This window comes from Scyliorhinus canicula, chromosome 8 (assembly GCF_902713615.1).
Source record: "Scyliorhinus canicula chromosome 8, sScyCan1.1, whole genome shotgun sequence".
Taxonomy (NCBI): Eukaryota; Metazoa; Chordata; class Chondrichthyes; order Carcharhiniformes; family Scyliorhinidae; genus Scyliorhinus; species Scyliorhinus canicula.
Genome location: NC_052153.1, coordinates 187,376,701 through 187,402,229, shown reverse-complemented (window position 1 = coordinate 187,402,229; position 25,529 = coordinate 187,376,701). Strand labels below are relative to the sequence as shown.

At 50.7% G+C, this 25,529-nt stretch overlaps 1 protein-coding gene across 1 annotated transcript in view; it reads left to right on the top strand.

The window, feature by feature from the left end:
• Positions 1-25,529, top strand: part of dok7b (docking protein 7b) — a 98,508-nt gene that overhangs the window by 29,208 nt on the left and 43,771 nt on the right. The window contains exon 8 of the mRNA XM_038805847.1: positions 16,892-16,940. Coding sequence (XP_038661775.1) covers positions 16,892-16,940 — 49 coding nt within the window. The remainder of the gene's footprint in view (positions 1-16,891; positions 16,941-25,529) is intronic.

Genomic DNA, 25,529 nt, shown 5'->3' with positions numbered 1-25,529 from the left:
TCACTTTCATGAGGGGGAAAGTGTTTGCCTGGAGCATTTTTCCCAACCACGTATCTCAAGGCACTTTCATCGTTTTTTTCACGATAGACCGTTGTTGATGTCAAGTTGGACAGGAAAACACCTCCCACCCTGACGGAAGTTATTGGAAACCCAGGGCAATTTGGCAAATTGGACCCCAAATTGGCCGAGTGGCAGAAGGGTGATGGTCGAAGGTTTGTTTTTAGTGACTGGAAACCTGTGTCCATTGATGTTCCGCAGGGATTGGTGCTGAGTCCCTTGCTGTTTGCAGTGTACGTGAATGATCTCGGCGTGAAAGCGGGAGGTATGATCAGTAAGGTTGTGGATAATATGAAAATTTATAGTGTGATAAATGGTGAGGAGGAAGACTTGAGATTACAGGCTGGTGAGATGGTCAGAAGAGCGGCAAATGGAATTTGATCCTGAAAAGTGTGAGGTGAAAAATGTGCATTTTGGGAGGACCAACTAGGCAAGGGAACACACAATGAACGGTTGGACTCTGGGAAGTACAGAGGACCAGAGGGGCCTTGGGGTACATATCCATAGGTCCAATGGCAACAGAACAGGTAGATTAGGTGGCTCAGAAGGCTTATGGGATAGAATTTACAGTGCAGAAGGAGGCCATTCAGCCCATCGAGTCTGCACCGGCTCTTGGTAAGAGCACTCTACTCAAGCCCACACCACCACCCCATCCCCATAGCCCCACAACCCAGTAACCCCACCCAACACTAAGGGCAATTTTGGTCACTAAGGGCAATTTAGCGTGGCCAATCCACCTAACCTGCACGTCTTTGGACTGTGGGAGGAAACCGGAGCACCCGGAGGAAACCCACGCAGACACGGGGAGAACGTGCAGACTCTGCACGGACAGTGACCCAAACCGGGAATCGAATCCGGGACCCTTGCCTTTATTAACTGAGGCACAGAATATAAGAGCAGGGAGGTTATGATGGTGCTGTATAAAACACTCGTCAGGCCACAGGTAGACCACTGTGTGCAGTTGTGGTCGCCACACTATAGGAAGGATGTGATTGCACTGGAGCACAATTGCTTCACAGCTCCAGGGTCCCAGGTTCAATTCCCGGCTTGGGTCACTGTCTGTGCGGAGTCTGCACGTTCTCCTCGTGTGTGCGTGGGTTTCCTCCGGGTGCTCCGGTTTCCTCCCACAGTTCAAAGATGTGCAGGTTAGGTGGATTGGCCATGATAAATTGCCCTTAGTGTTGGGCGGGGTTACTGGGTTATGGGGAATAGGCCTTGGGTAGGATGCTCTTTCCAAGAGCTGGTGCAGACTCGATGGGCCGAATGGCCTCCATCTGCACTGTAACTTCTATGATTCTTTGCACGAGAAAAGGTGCAGAGGGGAGTCACCAGGATGTTGCCTGGGCTGGAGCGTTTCAGCTGTGAAGAGAGGTTGGGCAGGCTGAGGGTGGACTTGATTGAAGTGTATAAAATTATGAGAGACCATGGATAGGGTGGATAGGAAGGGACCTTTCCCCTTTATAGAAAGGCCAATAACCAGGGGGCATAGATTTAAGGTAAGGAGCTGGAGATTTAAAGGGGATTTGACTGAAAACCTTTTCACCCAGAGGGTGGAGGGAATCTGGAACTCGCTGCCTGAAAGGGTGGTAGAGGCAGCAACCCTCACAACATTTTAAGATGCATTTAAATTTGCACTTGAAATGTCATAGCATCCAAGGACCAAGTACTGAAAAATCGGATTAGAATCGATAGGTGTTTGATGACCGCACAGATACATAGAACATAGAACATAGAAAAGTACAACACAGAACTTTGGCCCACGATGTTGTGCCGAACTTTTGTCCCAGATTAAGAACAAATTAATCTACACCCCATTATTCTACCCTAATCCATGTACCTATCCAATAGCCGCTTGAAGGTCCCTAATGTTTCCGACTCAACTACTTCAACAGGCAGTGCATTCCATGCCCCCACTACTCTCTGGGTAAAGAACCTACCTCTGACATCCCCTCTATATCTTCCATCATTCACTTTAAATTTATGTCCCCTTGTAATGGTTTGTTCCACCCAGGGAAAAATTCTCTGACTGTCTACCCTATCTATTCCCCTGATCATCTTATAAACCTCTATCAAGTCGCCGCTCATCCTTCTCCGTTCTAATGAGAAAAGGCCAAGCACCCTCAACCTTTCCTCGTAAGACCTACTCTCCATTCCAGGCAACATCCTGGTAAATCTCCTTTGCACCTTTTCCAAAGCTTCCACATCCTTCCTAAAATGAGGTGACCAGAACTGCGCACAGTACTCCAAATGTGGCCTTACCAAGGTTTTGTACAGCTGCATCATCAACTCATGGCTCTTAAATTCAATCCCTCTGCTAATGAACGCTAGCACACCATAGGCCTTCTTCACAGCTCTATCCACTTGAGTGGCAACTTTCAAAGATCTATGAACATAGACCCCTAGATCGCTCTGCTCCTCCACATTGCCAAAAACCCTACCGTTAACCCTGTATTCCGCATTCATATTTGTCCTTCCAAAATGGATAACCTCACACTTTTCAGGGTTAAACTCCATCTTCCACTTCTCAGCCCAGCTCTGCATCCTATCTATGTCTCTTTGCAGCTGACAACAGCCCTCCTCACTATCCACAACTCCACCAATCTTCGTATCGTCTGCAAATTTATTGACCCACCCTTCAACTCCCTCATCCAAGTCATTAATGAAAATCACAAACAGCAGAGGACCCAGAACTCATCCCTGTGGTACGCCACTGGTAACAGGGCTCCAGGCTGAATATTTGCCATCCACCACCACTCTCTGTCTTCTATCGGTTAGCCCAGGGGTGGGCAAACTTTTCCGTGCAAGGGCCACATTCAGAAATTCACAATTCACAAAGGGCCGCATAGTATATTAAGTAAAATAATTACTTCACCCGGTTATGATTCTGGGCGCCTCATATAGAACATAGAACAGTACAGCACAGAACAGGCCCTTCAGCCCTCGACGTTGTGTCGAGCAATGATCACCCTACTCAAGTCAACGTATCCACCCTATACCAGTATGTAACCCAACAGCCCCCCCCCATTAACTTTAAAAAAAAATTAAAAAAAAAAAAAAAAAAATTTTTTTTAAAATTTTTTTTTTTTTTTTTAATGACTTGGTGGGCCGCAGAAATACCTTTGGCGGGCCGCATGCGGCCCGCGGGCCGTAGTTTGCCCACCCCTGGGTTAGCCAGTTCATTGTCCAACTGGCCAAATTTCCCACTTTCCCATGCCTCCTTACTTTCTGCATAAGCCTACCATGGGGAACCTTATAAAATGCCTTACTAAAATCCATGTATACCACATCCACTGCTTTACCTTCATTCACATGCTTGGTAACCTCCTCAAAGAAGTCAATAAGACTTGTAAGGCAAGACCTACCCATCACAAATCCGTGCTGACTATCCCTAATCAAGCAGTGTCTTTCCAGATGCTCAGAAATCCTATCCCTTTCCATTACTTTGCCTACCATTGAAGTACGACTAACTGGCCTGTAATTCCCAGGGTTATCCCTATTCCCTTTTTTGAACAGGGGCATAACATTCGCCACTCTCCAATCCCCTGGTACCACCCCTGTTGACAGTGAGGACGAAAAGATCATTGCCAACGGCTCTGCAATTTCATCTCTTGCTTCCCATAGAATCCTTGGATATATCCCGTCAGGCCCGGGGGACTTGTCTAACTTCAAGTTTTTCAAAATGCCCAACACATCTTCCTTCCTAACAAGTATCTCCTCTAGCTTACCAGTCTGTTTCATACTGTCCTCTCCAACAATATGGTCCCTCTCATTCGTAAATACTGAAGAAAAGTACTCATTCAAGACCTCTCCTATCTCTTTAGACTCAATACACAATCTCCCGCTACTCTCCTTGATCGGACCCACCCTTGCTCTAGTCATTCTCATATTTCTCACATATGTGTAAAAGGCCTTGGGGTTTTCCTTGATCCTATCTGCAAAGATTTTTCATGCCCTCTAATCTCTTTCTTCAGTTCCCTCCTGGCTATATTGTATCCCTCCATCGTCTGAACCTTGTTTCCTCAGCCTTGCATAATTATCCTTCTTCCTCTTAACAAGACATTCAACCTCTCTTGTCAACCATGGCTCGCTCACTCAACCATTTCTTCCCTGCCTGAAAGGGACATACATATCAAGGACACGTAGTATCTGTTCCTTGAACAAGTTCCACATTTCACTTGTGTCCTTCCCTGACAGCCTATGTTCCCAACTTATGCACTTCAGTTCTTGTCTGACAGCATCCTATTTACCCTTCCCCCAATTGTAAACCTTGCCCTGTTGCACACACCTATCCCTCTCCATTACTAAAATGAAAGTCACAGAATTGTGGTCACTATCTCCAAAATGCTCCCCCACTAACAATCTATCACTTGCCCTGGTTCATTACCAAGTAGCAAATCCAATATAGCCTCCCCTCTAGTCAGTCAATCTACATACTGTGTTAGAAAAGCTTCCTGGACACACTGCACAAACACCACCCCATCCAAACTATTTGATCTAAAGAGTTTCCACTCAATATTTAGGAAGTTGAAGTCACCCATGACTACTACCCTGTGACTTCTGCACCTTTCCAAAATCTGTTTCCCAATCTGTTCCTTCACATCTCTGCTGCTATTGGGGGGCCTATAGAATACTCCCAACAAGGTGACTGCTCCTTTCCTACTTCTGACTTCAACCCATACTACCTCAGTAGGCAGATCCTCCTTGAACTGCCTTTCTGCAGCTGTTATACTATCTCTAATTAACAATGCCACCCCCCCACCTCTTTTACCACCCTCCCTAATGTTCCTGAAACATCTATAACCAGGAACCTCCAATAACCATTTCTGCCCCTCTTCTATCCAAGTTTCCGTGATGGCCACCACATCGTAGTCCCAAGTGCCGATCCATGCCTTAAGTTCACCCACCTTATTCCTGATAATTCTTGCGCTAAAGTATACACAGTTCAACCCATCTCTGTGCCTGCAAGTACTCTCCTTTGTCAGTGTTACCTTCCCCACTGCCTCACTACACGCTTTGCGTCCTGAACATCGGCTACCTTAGTTGCTGGACTACAAGTCCGGTTCCCATTCCCCAGCCAAATTAGTTTAAACCCTCCCGAAGAGAAAACCTCCCCCCCAGGATATTGGTGCCCCTCTGGTTCAGATGCAACCCGTCCTACTTGTACAGGTCCCACCTTCCCCTGAATGCGCTCTAATTATCCAAATACCTGAAGCCCTCCCTCCTACACGATTCCTGCAGCCATGTGTTCAATTGCACTCTCTCCCTATTCCTAGCCTCGCTATCACGTGGCACCGGCAACAAACCAGAGATGACAACTCTGTCTGTCCTGGCTTTTAACTTCCAGCCTAACTCCCTAAGCTCATTTATTACATCCACCTATGTCGTTGGTACCGATGCGCACCACGACTTCTGACTGCTCACCCTCCCCTTTCAGGATCCTAAAGATACGATCCGAGACATCCCTGGACCTGGCACCCGGGAGGCAACATACCCTGCGGGAGTCTCGCTCGCGACCACAGAATCTCCTATCTATTCCCCTAACCATTGAGTCTCCTATCACTATTGCTTTTCTATTGTCCCCCCTTCCCTTCTGAGCCACAGAGCCAGGCTCAGTGCCAGAGACCTGGCCGCTAGAGCCTTCCCCCGGTAGGTTATCCCCCCCAACAGCATCCAAAACGGTATACTTGTTTTGAAGGGAAACGGCCACGAGGGATCCCTGCACTGTCTGCCCATTCGTTTTCTTTCCCCTGACTGTAACCCAGCTACTCTTGTCCTGTACCTTGGGTGTGGCTACCTCCCTTAACTCTTGTCTATTACCCCCTCTGCCTCCCGGATGATCTGAAGTTCATCCAGCTCCAGTTCCCTAACGCGGTCTCTGAGGAGCTGGAGTTGGGTACACTTCCCGCAGGTATAGTCAGCGGGGACACCGGTGGTATCCCTCACCACCCACATCCTACAGGAGGAGCATGCAACTGCCCTAGCCTCCATCCCCTCTTACCTTACAGAATACAGCTGCCCTGTGGACCAACTGGAACTCAGCCCTCCGACTCTGCTCCAAGTCGGCTGTACTCACTGTAAACTCCCGGCTCCCTTCACGCTTTGAGGAAATGCAGGAAATGAAATTAAAAGGAGCAGCTTACTCCCTGCTCAGCTAACTCCCTCAGTCACCAAACTCTCACTGTAGCACTCAAACCCACCCAAATTCAGCACAAAGTCTGCACTGTAACTAGCTCAGATTTATACTGTGGGCCGAAGGGACTCGTTTTGTTTTGTAGAATTCCATGACTATGACTGTGAAGCTTTTTGCCTCATCCAATTGTCCAAGAAACATTTTATTACATAATAGTTCCTGCACAGAAGCCAATCACTTGACCCATTCTTCCTCCGTAAACTCTGAGCTTCAATTGTCTTTTTATGATGGGGAGACTTTAACCTGGAACCAGTTCCAGCTGACCCCCCCTCCCTGACCCTGGGACTGAACCTTCCCCCATTTGCCTTCGATGTGAATTGGCTTCCGGAGCTGGGGGAGATGAGTCCAGCCACCCAAAGACTAGGCAGTGGGCAGGTCCTGCCGGGAGCTCAGCTTCGGCGAAAATGGCCCAGGGCAGGAGGAGCTCCAGCCATCTTGTCTCGTGTGTTGAATATTAGTGGATGTTTTATGTTTACACTTGGGTGATAGGTGATCACCCGGGCAGATCTCTTAGCGGGAATCTGGGAGCGAGGATTGTGCGCACACGAGAATGAACGCGCACACAACCCCGCGCACGTATGTTTACACGTGTGCAGCCATGTCCGCGTGCGCAAACATGCCCCGACCCGCATAGGCACACGCGCACTCGGGCGCGCACACTCCTCCTTCGCAGAGAACCTGTCGGATTATTCATTCGTTTGTTTACAACATTAGAATTCCACGTGACCTTGCCACCAGCTTACACGCTGCCTGCCTGATTTTTTTCCCCGTATGGTTTGCACTGCCAGTTGCCCATTTGCCATCGAGAAGCTGGTGGACAAGAGTTGGATATCTCCCCCAGTGCGTTCAGGGGGAGGCGATTACGTTGGAAGGGCAAGGACAGGACAGAGAACCTTGGGGTCAGTAGGCCCGTGGTGACTGCTCGCCCTCCGTCTGTTTGTGAGCTCACAGGAGTCCCTTGGCAATGCAGTCTGGACTGGGTGCTGGGTAGCGAGGCGGGCACACAATACATCAGAGAGTGTTGCAATGAGGCTCTTGCGTTGCGCTTTCATGCCTTGCCAGGTTTCATTCAAAGTGAACGCAGCAGTGTAAACACTGGCAGGCTTACACAATAGGGTTTAGGATTACATTCCATACTATAAATACAGCAAGCACATTGTTAGATTATAAATCCTAAATGGGCAGCAACAGAAGTGTGAGATAGAAGAAGGGCCATCAATCCATCGAAGCTCCTCTTCCCGGACATTAAGAAATAATGATTTGCATTTCCATAGCACCTTTTCATGACCTCAACACATCCTAAATTATGCAAAATGGCTGCCACTTGGATGTGAAGCACTTTGGGATATCCTAAGGTGGTGAAAGGCGCTACATGAATGCAAGTCGCATAGTGCTATTGTCAATCATGACCATCACACCATTGGAGATTGTCGTAAAAACCCATCTGGTTCATTAATGACCTTTAGGGAAGGAAATTTGCCGTCCTTACCCGGTCTGGCCTACATGTGACTCCAGACCCACAGTAAGGAGGTTGACTCTTAGCTGCCCCTGAAATGGCCCAGCAAGACACTGGATCAACCACTAAAACGCCAATACAAAGGAATGAAACCAGACGGCACTGATATCGACCCAGGCACCGGAAAAAAACAACAGCAAACTCAGCCCGGCAGCCAACCCTTCCCAACATCTGGGGGCTTGTGCCAAAATAGGGAGAGCTGTCCCACAGACTAGTCAAGCCACAGCCTGACATTGTAACACTCATGGGCTCACATCTTACAGATAAAGTGGTGGTACAGTAATATACAGTCGGGAGGGAATTGCCCTGGGAGCCCTGTACATTGACACTGGATCCATGAACATGGTTAAACACGGGCAAGGAAACCTCCTGCTGATTACCACGGAGCATCCACCCTCAGCTGATGAATCAGTACTCCCCCATGTTGAATGCCAATGAAGGAGGCACTGAGGGTGGCAAGGGCGCAGAAGGTACTCTGGATGGGGGACCTTGATGTCCATCACCACAAGTGGCTCGGTAGTACCATCACAGACCGAGCTGGCCGGGGCCGAAAGGAGACTAGACTGGGACTGCAGCAGGTGGTGAGGGAACCAACAAGAGAGAAAAACATACTTGACCTCATCCTCACCAATCTGCCTGCTGCAACTGCCTGAGTTGGTGGTGGAGGCCAAGACCATAAACCCTTTTAACAAGCACCTGGATCTGTTCCTTATAAGCGGTGAGCTACATGGCTATGGGCTGGGTGCAGGAAGGTGGGATTAGAAAGGGCACCTGGGTGTTCTTGGGCTAGCATGGAGAAGACTGGCTGAATGGCCTCCTCTGAGCTGTAACTTTTCTATGGTTCTATAATAAATCTGTATGTCATAGGATGGGTTAGGTCACAACTGGAGGACTGTATAATTTTATTGAGTGTCCTCAAAACTGGCAACCCTGTGCTCGCTGATCCATCATGGCTCCTAGTGGGGCAGCACCCAAATTTAAAATTCTTATCCTAGTGCTTAAATGTGTCCAAGGGCTCGTCATTCCCTTTCTCCACAGCCTCCCGCAACCTTGCATGCTCCGATATCTCTGCCCTCCCGTACCGGCCTCCCCGAACAGGCGCCGGAATGTGGCGACTAGGGGCTTTTCACAGTAACTTCATTGAAGCCTACTCGTGACAATAAGCGATTATTATTATTATTATTATTAGATGGTGAAATAGAAATCTGGAATTAAAAGACTAGTGATGGTCATGAAACCATTGTCAAGTGGTGTGAAAACACATCTGGTTCACTAATGTCATTTAGTGTTCTGGCCTACATGTGGCAGTAAGGTGGTTGACTTTTAAATTACCTCACAGATGGGCAATAAATGGTGCCCATATCCAATGAATGTAAAAAGGAAAAAGAGGCAGTAAGTTCTCCCTGGAGATCTGATCTACATTATCCCTCCAACAACACTTTAAAAAAATTATCCTTCATACCTTTGATGGGAGCTGGCTGCGCACATGTGGGCTGCTGCCTTTCCTGCCTTACCACACTTCAAAAAAGACGACTTACGTGCCTGTGAAGGGCTTTTGGGCATTGAACTTGTGAAAGGTGCTCCGTAAGTGCAAGTTCGTCCTTTGGTTCGTGTCGGCTGCCCCAGTGAGAGAGGTGTGTGTGTGCCGCAGTCTGCTCTGTGGTGTGGCCTGAGTAAGTGAACAGCCAGGCAGCTGAGAATCTTGCACAGGTGCCACTGGAGTCCCTCGGGACTCGGCTATGTAACTGTGCCGGATCCCATCCGACCACTGGAGAGGAGACAGGGACGTTTCCACATTTGACGGTCATGACCCCGAGCTATCGAGAACCCGAGATTCCCTTTGCTTGCTAATAACGGCAGGGCTCCCGAGCCTGTCCGAGAGGCGTGCAATCCATTCTGCAGCCTCTGCTAAGGATTCGCTCACATTCACTGTGGGACGAATAGGTAACAGGCTGTGACCTCTGGTTCTCCTGGGGGTCGATGCTACATGGTGTTAAATCCTAAAACAGGAATCATATCCAAAATCCATCGACCAGTTAAAGGTCCTCCAAATGAGGAGCCACCCAGAAGGGCAGAGTTCCTGTTTAATATGGTGTGCCGTCTCTGATTAGCCATGAACTCCACTGACCTAAGGCTCCAGGTATACAGATTAGTCAGAGTTAGAACTTAGGAACGGCAAACAGGTGCTACTAGATGCGTGTTACGTAAGGCAAATATTACTTTGTACAGCTGGAATTGTTTTTCTCATTCTCATTTATTCACTTTTCATTCCCAAGGTTCTTAAATTCCACATTTCCCAGGCTGCCCGGTGGCGCAGTGGGTTAGCACTGCTGCCTCACGGCGCCGAGGTCCCAGGTTCGATCCCGGCTCTGGGTCACTGTCCGTGTAGAGTTTGCACATTCTCCCCATGTTTGCATTGGTTTCACCCCCCATAACCCAGGTTAGGTGGATTAGTCATGCTAAATTGCCCCTTAATTGGAACAGTTGATTGGGTACTCTGAATTTATTTTTAAAAATTCAACATTTCCAAACCATTTTGTTGACCAAACTCCCTCAAGAAAGAGTCAGCCAGACTGGAAACGCTCGCTCCCCCCTCCCTCCACAGATGCTGTCAGACCTGCAGTGATTACCCAGTATTTTCTGTTTTTGTCCCTAAACCCTTTCCCTGCTCTGCCTCTCGAGATCCTTTGAGATTCTCCGAAAAACCTCGGCCGGGATTCTCCCGCAATCGGCGGGGCAGCCCATACCGGCGCCAAAGAGTGGCGTGAACCACTCCGGCGTTGGGGGCTAGGCCGGCACTGGAGGGTTGGCGCCGTGCCAACCGGCGTCGAAGGGCCTCCGCCGGCCAGCGTGTTCTGGCGCATGCGCAGAACCGCTGGCGTGATTCCTGCGCATGAGCAGGGGGTTTCTTCTCCGCGCCGGCCATTGCGGAGCCTTACGCAGGCCGGCGCGGAGGGAAAGAGTGCCCCCACGGCACAGGTCCGCCCGCCGGTCTGTGGGCCCCGATTGCGGGACAGGCCACAGTTCCGGATCCACCCGCACCCCCTGACGACTCTGCAAGCCGCCCTCAAAGCCAGGCCCCGCCGGCGTGGACCTTGTCTAATCCACGCCAGCGGGACTGGCTGAAAACGGGCAGCCGTCGGCCCATCGGGGCCCGGAGAATCGCCGGGGGTGCCGCTGCCAATGGTCCCCGACTTGCGTGGCACCATCTCCGCCCCCGCCCAAAAATCGGCGCCGGAGAATTCATCAGCCAGCGTCGGAGCGGCGGGGTGGGATTCACGCCGCCCAATGGCGATTCTCCGACACGGCGGGGGGTCTGTGAATCCCGCCCCTACTCTTTGGACCAGACACCTGCTCTAATGTTACCTTATGGATGGGATTCACTCAGCCCGAAGCCGGGCCGGAAAATCCCCGCGACCAGCGTGGTTGTCGCGGCGCTGGTCGCGGGGCGTTTTACACGGCCGTCGTGAAAGCGGCAAGTCCCGCCGGCGCTGTCCACACCTGCTCTCAGCCGGCGGGAACTCGGCGGGGAAGGGTCGGGGGACGGCCTGTGGGGGTAGGAGGGGGGTCCGACCCCGGGGGGGGGGGGGGGGGGGGGGGGGGGCTCCGATGTGGCCTGGCCCGCAACCGGGGCCCACTGATCGGCAGCCAGCCTCTCTGGCTGGGGCCCTTGTTTCTTCTGCGTCGGCCCCTGTCGTCCTGCGCCATGTTGCGTCGGGGCCGGCGGGTTGAAGGAAGGCACTGCGCATGCGCTGATCCCGCTGCGCCCAGCTCGCGCCGGGATCAGCAGCTGGAGTGTCGTTAACTTTTTGCGGGCCAGAATTAGTCGTCGGTTCGGCCCGTTCACTCTGCGTGGACACTCTGCCGTGGGATTAGAGAATCCCGCCCTTTGTGTCTCAGCGTCAACAAGACACGCCCCTCTGATGTTTCACTGTGTGAAAAGACACTGGCTGGAATTCTCCGCCCGTTCACGGATTCTCCGGTGGCAGGGCGAACTCAGATCGGAGAATCCCGGACGCTATACTAACGCAACCTGTTCTTGTTGTCATTCTCGGCGTTGACAGCAAAGCAGCCAAAGCTCTCACTATTCGCAGCAGCACCACCCGATGGAAATTAAAGGTACAGCGCCCTTTTTCCTCCAAACCCTGCAGCTGCCAACAGCCCGTCGCACACACTATCCGACCCGCAACATTCACTGCGAAGGCTCAGAGGCAAGATGTTGCCTTTCTCCAAAAGTGGGAGCGGAAGAGAAAGTGCAGCCCCAGAACTGCCATGATCACACTGAATGGCAAAGTCGCCACGATGGCCGTTTGGTCGACTGTTGCTCCTGTTTATGTTCTTAAATATTGGTGCCAAACATATTTTATGGGTAGCGTATTGATTGTACTACCATCCCATCTTCTACTCTACTTATACCGAAGAACATTCATGATGCCTGTATCCAAACTTGGACCAAACATTCCTCTGTCTCGCTACCCCCAGTCCATTATCCCAGTTGCAGTAGTGCCTCAATTTACAAATTCTCATCCTTGTGTTCCGGACAGGAAGGGAGTTGATTTAAAAAGCCATGGGGCTGGATTAATCGCCCCCACGCCCAACGCGATTTCTGTGCGGGGCTGCGGAGAATCCAGCCCCATATTTCAAACCTTGTAAGGTTTCAGTTTACTTATTTTTTATTTTTTTTATTTTTTAAATTTAGAGTACCCAATTATTTTTCCAATTAGGGGGCAATTTAGCGTGGCCAATCCACCTAACCTGCACATCTTTGGGTTGTGGGGGTGAAACCCACGCAGACACGGGGAGAATGTGCAAACTCCTCACAGACAGTGACCCAGAGCCGGGATTCGAACCCGGGTCCTCAGCGCCGTAGGCAGCAATGCTAACCACTGTGCCACCGTGCTGCCCCTCAGTTTACTTATTTAAGGAAGGATAATAATAATAATAATCGCTTGTGTAAGTACATTGGAGGTGGTTCTGAGGAGGTTTACTAGATTGATACCTGGAATGAGCAGATATTCTTATGAGGAATGGTTGGACGGACTAGACTTGTTCCCGTTGGAGTTTAGAAGAGTGAGGAGTTGATTGAAGTATGTAAGATCCCGAACCGTCTTGAGCAGGTGGACGTGGAGAGGATTGTTCCTCTTGTGGATGAGTCCAGAACTAGGGACCATGCTTCTAAAATTAGGGGGTTGCCCTTTTGGGACAAAAATGAGGATAAATTGTTTCCCTTTGAGGGTTGTGGGACATTGAACCTCGCTGCCTCAGAAGGCAGTGGAGGCGGAGTTATTGAATATTTTTCAGGCGGAGGTAGTCAGTTCTTGTACAGGCAAGGGAATCAAAGGTGATTGGAGGTAAATGGGAATGTGGAATCCGAAACACAGGCAGATCAGACATGATTTTATTGAACGGCAGAGCAGGCTCGAGGGTCCAAATGGTCAACCTCGGCTCCGGTTTTGTGTGTTTCTATGTGAGAGGTGCATCGATGACAGATTCAGCATTTGATACCCATTTTTAGTTGCCCTCGGACTGGGCAATTTCAGAGGGCAGTTAAGAGTCAACCACATTGCTGTGGATCTGGAGTCACATGTAGGCCAGACCGGGTAAGGACGGCAGATTTCCTTCCCTAAAGGAGATTAGTGAAGCAGATGAGTTTTTGTGACAATCAAAGATAGTTGTTATGCTCACCATTACTGAGACTTGTTTTCAATTCCAGGTTTTATTAACTGAATATAAATTCTACCAGCTACCGTGGAGCGATTTGAACCCGTGCCATAATACTGGGTCGTCTGGATTGCTGGTCCAGTGACAGTAGTGCAACGTCTTCCTTCATCCACCCCACACCCCAGTGGTTGACGGCTGATGCCTAATATTTGAGAGGATTGCCTAATAATGAAACAAATGCAATTTCAAATTCCACCAGGCATTGTGAGATTTTCAATTCAGCTTTTTTAAAAAACCTGGAAATGAATAGATGGTATCAGCAGAAGTGACCACGAAGCTGTCACATTGTCATAAAAACTCAACTGCTTCATTAATTTCCTTTGGCGAAGGGAACCGGCCATCCTTATCCAGTAACGTCCCTCAGTATCATCAGCTAAGATCATAGACTCACGCCCCCAGAGTGGGACCTGAACCGGCAACCTCCTGGCACAGAGGGGGCACGGCACGGTAGCATGGTAGTTAGCACTGTTGCTTCACAGCCCCAGGGTCCTAGGTTCGATTCCCGGCTTGGATCACTGCCTGTGCAGAGTCTGCATGTTCTCCCTGTGTCTGCGTGGGTTTCCTCCGGGTGCTCCGGTTTCCTCCCACAGGTCCTGAAAGACGTGCTTGTTAGGTGAATTGGACATTCTGAATTCTCCCTCCATGTACCCGAACAGGCGCCGGAATGTGGTGACTAGGGGCTTTTCACAGTCACTTCATTGCAGTGTTGATGTAAGCCTACTTGTGATAATAATCAAGATTATTACAGAGGTGAGAATGCTACCACTAAGCTCCTCAGGGGTGCCAGGATACAGGAACCTGTCAGCTTCATAGTCATTGTGGCAGCCTACAGGTTACCAGATTTATTGATCTGTATTTTGTTATGGGCCAGGGTATCGAGAACCCCAAAGTGTATTATGGAGTTCACCTGACCCACAACCTTTAATAGATTGTGGTATGGGGAGCACACGGCCCACTCTACAAGTACGGTACAGCAGAAATGGAGAAGTATTTTTTAAAGCAAAACAATGTTTATTCGATGAACTCGAGTTAACCTTTTTTAAAACAAACAGTGAACATTGGGGGCAGCACGGTAGCATGGTGGTTAGCATAAATGCTTCACAGCTCCAGGGTCCCAGGTTCGATTCCCGGCTGGGTCACTGTCCGTGCGGAGTCTGCACGTCCTCCCCGTGTGTGCGTGGGTTTCCTCCGGGTGCTCCGGTTTCCTCCCACAGTCCAAAGATGTGCGGGTTAGGTGGATTGGCCATGCTAAATTGCCCGTAGTGGCCTAAAAAGTAAGGTTGGGGGGGGGGGGGGGGTTGTTGGGTTACGGGTATAGGGTGGATACGTGGGTTTGAGTAGGGTGATCATTGCTCGGCACAACATCGAGGGCCGAAGGGCCTGTTCTGTGCTGTACTGTTCTATGTTCTATGTAACACCTTAGCAACCATTAATTCAAATGCAACCCCCCAAAAAATACAAGTAATCCTTTAAACTTTCCTTTTAACATCCATAAGACTGAAAACACCAGAAGTACATCAGGTTAAAGTCATCACTGTTATTAGTTTTAAATCACCGGGATCGATTTACAGTCTTTAGATTACAGAGAGAGATTCATACACCTTCTGGCTGTGACTGCAGCTATCCAGCTCTGAAAACGAAACTAAAACACACCCTGCAGCAAACAGCCTAAAACAAAAGTAAAAAGCTGACCGACAGCCCAGCTCTACCCACACTCTGGCATCACTGCAGTAATATGAGCAGCCAAACATTTCTTAAAGCAACATTCTCATGACAATTTCTTTATTTGCATGGCACAATTTAATCTAATAACCATTGGGTCATCAGACCAGCAACAACAACAATTTGCATTAAGGTGGCACCTTTAAAACACTGAAACAGTCCCACAGTCATTCACAGAAATGTCAGCAAGCAGGCGGCCAAACGCTTCATGAAAAGATGGTTTAAGGAATGATTTAGAGGCGGGAGCGGTAGAGAGGTTTAAGGGTGAGATTCCAGAACTTCAAACCCAGGCAGCTGAACGCACGACAGCCTCCAGTAGAGAATTTGAAATCAGGGATGCTCAATAGGTCAGAATTGGAAAAGGGATTGCAGAGATAGGGAGGGGATCAGGCCATGGCGGGGTTTGAACATAAGGATGCGACTTTTCTTGGTAGTGCAAATCTTACACATTGCTGAAAAGAGAGACATGCTGCTTAAGCTTTTCATCTTGCACTCCTCAGGACAAACACAGGAATGCCAAATTTCAAATGCTCACAACAATTTATACTATAGAAGAAAAGGAATGACGATTGATGGGCAGGTTGAGTCTGATTGGCCAAGGTTTTGCCATGGAGAAATCAATGGGGAAATATAGACTTCCGAAGCTCTCGGGTAATTCAGAAAAGGTGCAAGGCTTGCACATATTATTCCAAATTGGTTGTTATTGTAGCTACTAGCGTACTTGGGATTGTTCAGCAAGTGCTGCCCAATCATAATCATACCTAGCAATAGACTTTGTATGGACTGATTGGCCATGAAAAGCTTCAACAACCATAAACACTGACCAAACAAACACAGCCCCCAGTTGTGCAGTACCACATTGGCTGTCCTTTTGGGTAATGTATTTCACGGCCGCTTTGCAAACGTCTGGGGCGGGATTCTCTAATCCGTCCTGACGACTAATTCTGGCCTGCAAAAGGGGCCAGCACGGCACTGGAGCGGTCCACGCCTCTCCAGCTGCTGATCCCGGTGCGAACTGGTCCGCCGCGGGATCCGTGCATGCGCAGGGGCCTCCTTCAACGCGCCGGCCCCGATGCAACATGGTGCAGGGCTACAGGGGCCAGCACGGAAGAAATGAGACCCCAGCCAGAGAGGCAGGCCCGCCGATTGGTGGGCCCCGATCGTGGGCCAGGCCACATCAGAGCCCCCCCCCCCCGCGGGGTCGCCCCCCCCCCCCCCCCCTCCCCACAGGCCACCCTCCCCGACCCTTCCATGCCGAGTTCCCACCGGCTGAGAGCAGATGTGGACGGCGCCGGCGGGACTCGGCGTTTTTACGATGGCCGCTCGGCCCATCCCCGGCCAAGAATCGGCCGCGTAGAGTGGGCCACGACCGCGCCAACCATGCCGGCGCCAATGGCGCTGATTCTCCGCTCTGCGGAGAATCTCGTGCCGGCATCGGGACAGCGTGGCTCGATTCGCGCCGGTCATGGGGATTCTCCGGCCCGACCCCGGGCTGAGAGAATCCCGCCCCGGACTTCCTCCAGATGGCCCCACTCAGTTTTTTTTTAAATCTGAATTAATTCAGTTGTAATGCTGGGGGAGAAGATTGTCTGCTGGCCGGCAAAACATAAAATAACGAGCTTGGCAATGGTGGATAAATGGGCAAAATTATCAACATGATCTCTTTTCTTATTGTCACTGTACAGGGAACACCAGCCTGGCAGCCGGGCACCGCGTCCATCCCTGTTGTTCCAGGTAAGAATGGTAAACTCTTCTCTGTTACGTTGTTGGTATCTGCTGCCGTGCTGTATCAGGGGCAAAGCTGTAACCTGCAGATTGGCGGAGTGGAAAATATCAGTCGCCCTTGGAGGGTAACTGACAGAAATACAGACATGCGCACGTGGGATTTGGTCTAAGCTCATATGATTTAAGGTTTTTATTTGATTTTTTTTCGCATTCCTTTTAGATTTACACTTATTTATTTCCTGCCGATGTGCAGATTGTGTGGTCCATTGAGTTATTTTCATTATTGGCACGTTATGAAGTGAGGGGGCTCAAGATAGGGAGGCGGAACACTGGTGCTTAAGATGATCAGCTGCATGCGAGATGGCGTACAGATTGGTGCTGTGTGGGATCTACTTCATTTCTTGTGCACAATAACTGCAATCGGGATATGTTGAATCAATCAGGGCAATAGGGCAATACACACGACAAGAGGCCTACGAAGATCTCGAGCTTTCCCTCACCGTTTGTTGAGCGGGAGAGACGAGGATTATCGAGGTTACGTCTCTATCCAGACGGGAAACGGGACAATTGTATTTATTTCTCTATATATTTACATGTCAAAGACCTGGGCAAGTAAAGATTGGGCTGAAAACAATATTTGGTGTCAGATTTTAATGTTCCTGCGCCCGCTCTAGATGAGGGTTTGATTTCCAATTTTGATGTTGCAATTAAGTATTTGTCAGGAAGTGACAGTTTTCCAAGAGAAATGAGGGGCGCGATTCTCTGAGCCCCACGCCGGGCCGGAGAATCTCGGCAACTGTGACAAGGCGGCCTGACTCCGGCACGCGATTCTCCGAGGTGCGGAGAATCGGTGCCATTTGCGCCGGCGCGTTTGACGCGGCGCCGGCCGTGGGCCGCTGGAATCGGTGGGGCCGCTGATTCTCCGGCCTTGATGGGGTGAACGGCCGCGCGGATAAGACAGAGTCTCGCCGGCGCCCTTTACCCCGGTCGCTGACGGAGAGAACTCTCCATGAAGGGTCGAGGGGCGGCCTGTGGGGCGGGGAAAAGCGGTCCTTCACCGGGGGGGGGGGGGGGGGGGGGGGGGGGGGGGGGGGGCCTCCGATGGGGTCTGGCCCGCGATCGGGGCCCACCGATCAGCAGGCGGGCCTCTCCCCCCCCGGGCCTACTTTGTTGTGCGCCGGCCCCTGAACCCCTTCGCCATGTTGCCAAGGGGCCGGCGCGCTGAAGAAGTCCCCCACGCATGCGCGGGTTGGCGTGGCGCTGGGAAGGGAGGCTGGAGCGGCGTGAACCGCTCCAGCGCCGTGCTGGCCCCCGGTGGGGACAGAATCTGTTGTCCCCGTGCCCGTTTTGCGCCATCGTGTAAAGCGACGGCGTTCTCGACGGCGCGAACACTTAGTCTCCACTTTGGAGAATCGCCCCCAAGGGGTTTTGACAGAGTAAATGGGAAGAAATTTCTCCCACTGGCGAGGATTTCGAGTGAGGACATCTGCCAGGAGAACCAGAGGGGAGATGAGAGGAGGCTTTTTATTTTATTCAGTGAGTGCTTGGCCTGGAGGGATGGTGGAAGCAGATTCAGTCGTAACTCTCAAACGCAAACTGGATAAATAATCGAGAGGATAGAAATTGCAGGGCCATGGGGAAAGTGGAGGGAGAGTGAGGAGTTAATAGGATAGTGCCTTCAAAACGTTGGCATGGACACACTGGCCCAAACTGGTTTCCTTTCGGTGTGGCCTGTGTTGATGGGTATTATAGTCGAGTCAAAACGAATTGCAGAATTCCAAAAGTTTCAGCTTTGAAATCCAAACCCATAAGAAAAAAAATAAATCTTCACAGAGGAACATGACATACCAAACAGGATGGGGGTATTGAATTTGGGACTTTACTGCAAGACTGTACTGTGGGCAGGCATGGTGGCACGATGGTTAGCACTGCTGCCTCGCAGTGCCAGGGAGCCCGGTGCGATTCCGGCCTTGGGTCGCTGTCTGTGCGGAGTCTGCACGTCCTCCCCGTGTCTGCGTGGGTTTCCTCCGGGTGCTCCGGTTTCCTCCCACAGTCACAAAGATGAGCACGTTAGGTGCATTGGCCATGCTAAATTGCCCCTTTGCGCCCAGGAATGTGCAGGTGGGGTTACGCGGATAGGACGGGTGAGTGGACATGGGTCGGGTGCTCTTTTGGAAGGTCGGTGCAGCCCCGATGGGCCGAACGGCCTCCTTCTGCACTGAAAGGATTCTAATCCTGAAATGGAAATACAGCAGCACGCGACGACACAACTGACAGGGTAGGGTTAGGAGAGATATGAGGAACTATTTCTTGTGAAAAGAAGGTGATTAACAACTTGACTGGGTTGGCAAGATACGCGGCTTCGCTCTGGAGACAAATGGACACTGCCTGACATTTTTTTTAAAAGGGCGGCGCCTTCCCCACGACTCAAATTCTTATGTCTGATTTTCCACCTCAGCTACACTTGCCCGCTCGTTTCCAATATTTTACAGTCCAAAAAACCTAATGATCTCAGTCGTCAACTCACTGGCTGAGCATCCAGGGCCTTCTGGGAAAGAAAACTCTGACGTTTCACAACCTGAGTGAAGACCAACCACTGATTCCATACTCTGGGCGTGACGTTTCTGTTCCTGCCCTTCCCGGGACCAGCAATTCCCGCCCAAAGTCACCGGGTCCTTTTGCTGGCCTGTCAAATTTTAGGTGGTCCTGACATGTTTCCCACAGTGGGCGGGACTGGAAAATCCTAGTCCTGTGACCCCGTTTTCACCCTGCCAAGCCCCTGTGCATCGTGTGACGAGATCACCTCTCATTCTTCTAAGCGTCAGAGAATCTAGGCCAACTGTACCTAATCTCCTCACGGGATCACAGGATTGGTACAGCACAGAAGGAGGCCGTTCAGCCCATCGTGTCTGAACCGGCTCTCCGAATGAACACTCACTGAGTGCCATTCTCCAAGATTGCCGTCCCTTTACGCAGCACATTCTTCCTCATCAGATAACGGCGCAATTGCCTTTTGAGTGACTCTGTTCAACCTGCCTGCACCACACTCTCATGCAGTGCATTTCAGACCTTAACCACTCGCTGTGTCAATACGTTCTTTCTCCCACCACTTTTGCTTCTCTTCCCAATTTCTGTAAGCCCTCTCGTTCTCGATCTTTTCACGCGTGGGAGCAGGTACTTGGTATCTACTGTGTCCAGGCTCCTCATGATTTTGAAAACCTTTATCAAACTTCCCCCCCCCCCCCCCCCCCCCAGCCTTCGTTTCTCCAAGGAAAACAGTGCTGGTTCTCAAATCACTCTTCATAACTGGAGTTCCCCGTCTATGGAGCCATTCTCGTGAACCTTTCTGCACTCTCTCCGTCCCGTCCTTCCTCAAGGGCGTCTCCCAGAACTGACACACTACTCCAGCTGAGGTGCACCTTAAGCAAGGAGGTTATATTGAACCTTAATGTGTATTCTATGCCCCTATTAATGAAACCCAGGATGCTGTGGGTGGGATTCTCCGTCCCGCCGCACCCGTTTCCTAGTGCGCCGGGCCCCCGGCGGCAGCGGGATTCTCCATCCCGGCATCTGGCCTATGGGGTTTCCCATTGTGGCCACCCCCATGCCGTTGGGAAATTCCCGGGCATGAGTGCGCTCCCGGCGAAGCGGAGGATCCCGCCGACGGAGAATCTCGGTTTTATTAACTGCTTTTTCCACCTGTCCTTCAATGATCGGTGCACATAGACACCCAGGTCCCACTGCTCTTGCACCTCCTTCATCATTGCGTTGTCTCCCCATGTTCTTCCTGCCAAAATGAATCACATTTCTCTGCATTGAACTTCATCTGCCATCTGTCGGCCCATTCTTCCAACTTCTGCGTGTCCTTTTTGAAGTTCTACACCAGCCTCCCGACAACTCTTCAAAGTTTTGTATCATCCACAAAGTTTGAAACTGTGCCCTGTACAATCGGGGTCCAGGTCATTGTTATGTCAGGAAAAGCAAAGCTCCCGACACTGATCCCTAGGGAACACTGCTATACCGACACTGATCCCTAGGGAACACCGCTATACCGACACTGATCCCTAGGGAACACCGCTATACCAACACTGATCCCTAGGGAACACCGCTATACCGACACTGATCCTTAGGGAACACCGCTATACCGACACTGATCCCTAGGGAACACCGCTATACCGACACTGATCCCTAGGGAACACCGCTATACCGACACTGATCCCTAGGGAACACCGCGATACCGACACTGATCCCTAGGGAACACCGCTATACCGACACTAATCCCTAGGGAACACCGCTATACCGACACTGATCCCTAGGGAACACCGCTATACCGACACTGATCCCTAGGGAACACCGCTATACCGACACTGATCCCAAGGGAACACCGCTATACCGACACAGATCCCTAGGGAACACCGCTATACTGACACTGATCCCAAGGGAACACCGCTATACCAACACTGATCCCTAGGGAACACCGCTATACCAACACTGATCCCTAGGGAACACCGCTATACCGACACTGATCCCAAGGGAACACCGCTATACCGACACTGATCCCTAGGGAACACCGCTATACCGACACTGATCCCTAGGGAACACCGCTATACCGACACTGATCCCTAGGGAACACCGCTATACCGACACTGATCCCTAGGGAACACCGCTATACCGACACTGATCCCTAGGGAACACCGCTATACCGACACCGATCCCCAGGGAACACCGCTATACCGACACTGATCCCTAGGGAACACCGCTATACCGACACTGATCCCTAGGGAACACCGCTATACCGACACCGATCCCCAGGGAACACTGCTATACCGACACTGATCCCTAGGGAACACCGCTATACCGACACCGATCCCCAGGGAACACCGCTATACCGACACTGATCCCTAGGGAACACCGCTATACCGACACCGATCCCCAGGGAACACCGCTATGCTGACACTGATCCCTAGGGAACACCGCTATACCGACACTGATCCCTAGGGAACACCACTACACCAACACTGATCCCTAGGGAACACCACTATATCTTTCTCCAGCCCGAAAAACATCCATGAACCATTACTCCGTTTCCTGTCGCTCAGCCCATTTCGTATCCATGTCCCTGCTGTCCTTTTTATTCCACGAGTTATAACATTGCTGACACGTTTATATTATGAAGAGAGGTTGGATTGGCTTGGGTTGTTTTCGCTGGAGCAGAAAAGATTGAGGGCTGTCTGATCGAGGTGGACAGGATTATGAGGGGCGTGGACAGGGTGGATAGGGAGCGGCTGTTCCCCTGAGTTGAAGGGTCAGTTACAAGGCGACACAACTTCAAGGTGAGAGGCAAGAAGCTAAGGGGGGATTTGAGGAAACCATTTTACCCAGAGGGTGGTGACGGTCTGGAACGTGCTGCCTGGGAGGGTGGTAGAGGTGGGTTGCCTCGCATCCTTTAAAAGGTACCTGGATGAGCTCTTGACACATCTTAACGTTCGAGGCTATGGGCCAAGTGCTGGCAAATGGGATTAGGTAGACAGGTCAGTTGTTTTTCATGTGTCAGTGCAGACTCGATGGGCCGAAGGGCCTCTTCTGCACTGTGTAATTCTGTGATTCTGTGAAGTCTGTCTTGCAGCATAGGAGAGCTCTCATCCCAGGGATCGTTCTAATCAGGTTGATGTTCTGGAACAATGGGACCAAATCAGCTTGTGAGTTAAAGAAAGGAAGGAATTGCTTTGCAAGTTATTTTTTTTTCGTTTGTGGGAACAGGAGGCAGCCATTCAGCCCCTCGAGCTCCTTCTGCCATTCAGTTGAACCATGGCTTGGTCCCCTCACCCTTAATACTTTCACCTGACAGAGATCTACCAGTCTCAGTTTTGAAATGTTCAAACAGCTCAACCACTTTTAAGGGGTAGAAATTCTCAGATTTCTACCACACCCTGTGTGCTGTGTGTGAGTAAATGCTCCGTGAGCTGCCTAGTTTTAATTTTAAGATTAACCCCCTGTTGTTCTGGACTCAGAAGAGATTGTTTCTCTCTATCTAGCCTCTGAACTCCTCTAATCATCTTGAACACCCCAATTAGTTCAAACAAGAAAAGTGAACAATGTTACACCAGACAAAAAGGTGGAAAAGATCTCAATATAAACACTTGATTTAAATTCCCACTATTCCTTTTCCCCAGTGATATCTTCACAGACACATAAACCGGTAAAGAGTTACCACTGGCTTCACACAAAAGGTTTGGGACTAGTTTTCTTTTGGTTACTTTCTGAACATTTACTTGATGCTCCTCACCCAACTCTTACCTTTCCCAGTGACACCCAAAGAAACCGCACCCTATACTCGCTGGCCCCGATTTAACAGAAATGAAACAGAGTCCGGTGTCGAGCACGTTTAGTTGGGTGTTCCCCAGCGCTCGCTGCGGCAAGAAAGACCCCGCCACCTAACGGGACTCTGTTGTATTTCAGGGTCTCAGTGGGGGGGGGGGTCTGCCAAGGCCGCACTTAGTCTCATTTCCTGCACTGAGAGGCTCCGATCGCTAGCGCAAGAAGAGATCGGGATGGAACCCTGATCGCGAGATCCCCCTAACGTGACCCCCTCCCCAATTCCCCTACAAGGGAGTCATCGGGCCCCCAACACCCCACCAGTAAGGGCAGTGCACCCACAGCTTCAATTCCCACTGTAATCAAAATGCAACCCAGGCACTGCCAGATTGGCACCCTGGCAGTGCCCCAGCCAGGCTGACAGTGCCACCTTCTGCCAGGTTTTTGCCCACTCACCCAACTGGCCTATATCCCTCTGAAATTTCCAAAAGTCCTTTGATAAGATGTTGTGGTGGCTCGAGGCACACTGGAGGCTTCCAGTGGTAAACAAAAGGGGGTTTATTGATGAAAGGCAAAGGGAGATAGATAACACCCATGGAACACTATACTTTACTCTTCCGCTCCCTGGTCCACACTTCCTGGGTTCCTGCCCCCAGGGCCGAGAGCAAACTCCCCATTGGCCAGGGTTTGCGTGATTGGCCTCAAGCTGGTCATATGGCCCATGGAGCCTGCCCTTTACACTCTGCGACAGGTGCCACATAATAATGAATGCATTTAGAGTTTGAGGAATCAGGGACAAAGAGGGGAATCAGAGGACAGGATGACACAAAAATAGGTGGGAGGGCAAGTGGTGAGGGTGACACTGAGGGATATAGGCAAGTTGGGTGAGTAAGGTAAGGTAAAGTCCCATAGTCCCAGATGACCATAGGCTGTTTTCCCCTTTGAGGGGGGGGGGGGGGGGGGGGGGGGGGGGGACTGACTAGGGGTGATTTAACCTGAGGATCATCACACCTCAGGCGAACGACAAGGTTGACGAATATAATGTCGGAAAATGTTAAGTTTTGCAGTTTGGTAGGTAGAATAAAGGGGCTGATCTTATTTAAATGGAGAAAGATCGCAGAAAACTGCAGCATTAGAAGGATTTGAGGTCCTCGACCAGGATTCTCTCCTACCCGGTGGGGCGGGGGGTCCTGGCATGTTGGAGTTGCGTGAACCACTCCGGCGTCTGGCCGCCCCAAAGGTGCAGAAGTCTCCGCAACTTTAGGGGCCAAGCCCTCACATTGAGGGGCTAGGCCCACGCCGCAGTGGTTCCCACTCCGCCAGCTGGCGTGAACGGCCTTTGGCGCCACGCCAGCTGGGGCCGAAAGGACTTCGCCGGCCGGCGTAAGTCCACGCATGCGCCGGAGTGTCAGCGGCTGCTGACGTCATCCCGGTGCATGCGCAGGGGAGGGGGTCTCTTCTGCCTCCGCCATGGTGAACACCATGGCGAAGGCGGAAGAAAAAGAGTGCCCCCACGGCACAAGCCCGCCCGCCGATCGGTGGGCCACTGTAGGGGCACCCCCCCGGGGTCAGCCCACTTAAGACAGCGATGAGGAGGGTAAACTCAATGTGAAGACAGGACTTTGTCTCCACAAGGACTGGGCGGTGGTCACTCCTGTCAATACTGTCATGGACAGATGCACCTGCGGCAGGCAGATTGGTGAGGATGAGGTCGAAGTATGTTTTACCCTCTTGTTGGTTTCCTCACCACCTGCTGCAGTCCCAGTCTAACCGCTAATATCTGGGATATTATCTGAGAGGTATGACGAGCCACCAACAATGGGGAATTCAAGAGAAACTTGTTGAGCCAAAGCAGGGGAAGAAAGCGGGAATGGCTTCAACAGGGAATGATTGGGATAAATATTCTCATGGGCACTAGACCCTGAGGGAGAAGGGGCTGGAGGGATATATTAATCGATGTAGATGGGAGAAGGCTTGAAGGGAATATGGACTGATTGAGCTGAGTGACCTATTTATTCTCTGTCAGTCTATGTAAAATGTTTAAGGACATGCTAAGGCCGTGACAGACATCCTATGAATGAACGTCTTCATTGTCCTTTGAAGTTCCTCCTCCTGCTAATTGCCTCATGATATTTTGTGTTGCTTTAAGTGTAAGTTGCTTTCTGAATGCTCTCCAGGGCAATATGTTAATATATTGTGACACGCACATTATCAAGTATCAAAGCCACAAACTCTGGTGGACACTCTGGGTCCGTTCGCTCAGTAGTTATAGAAGGGCGATGA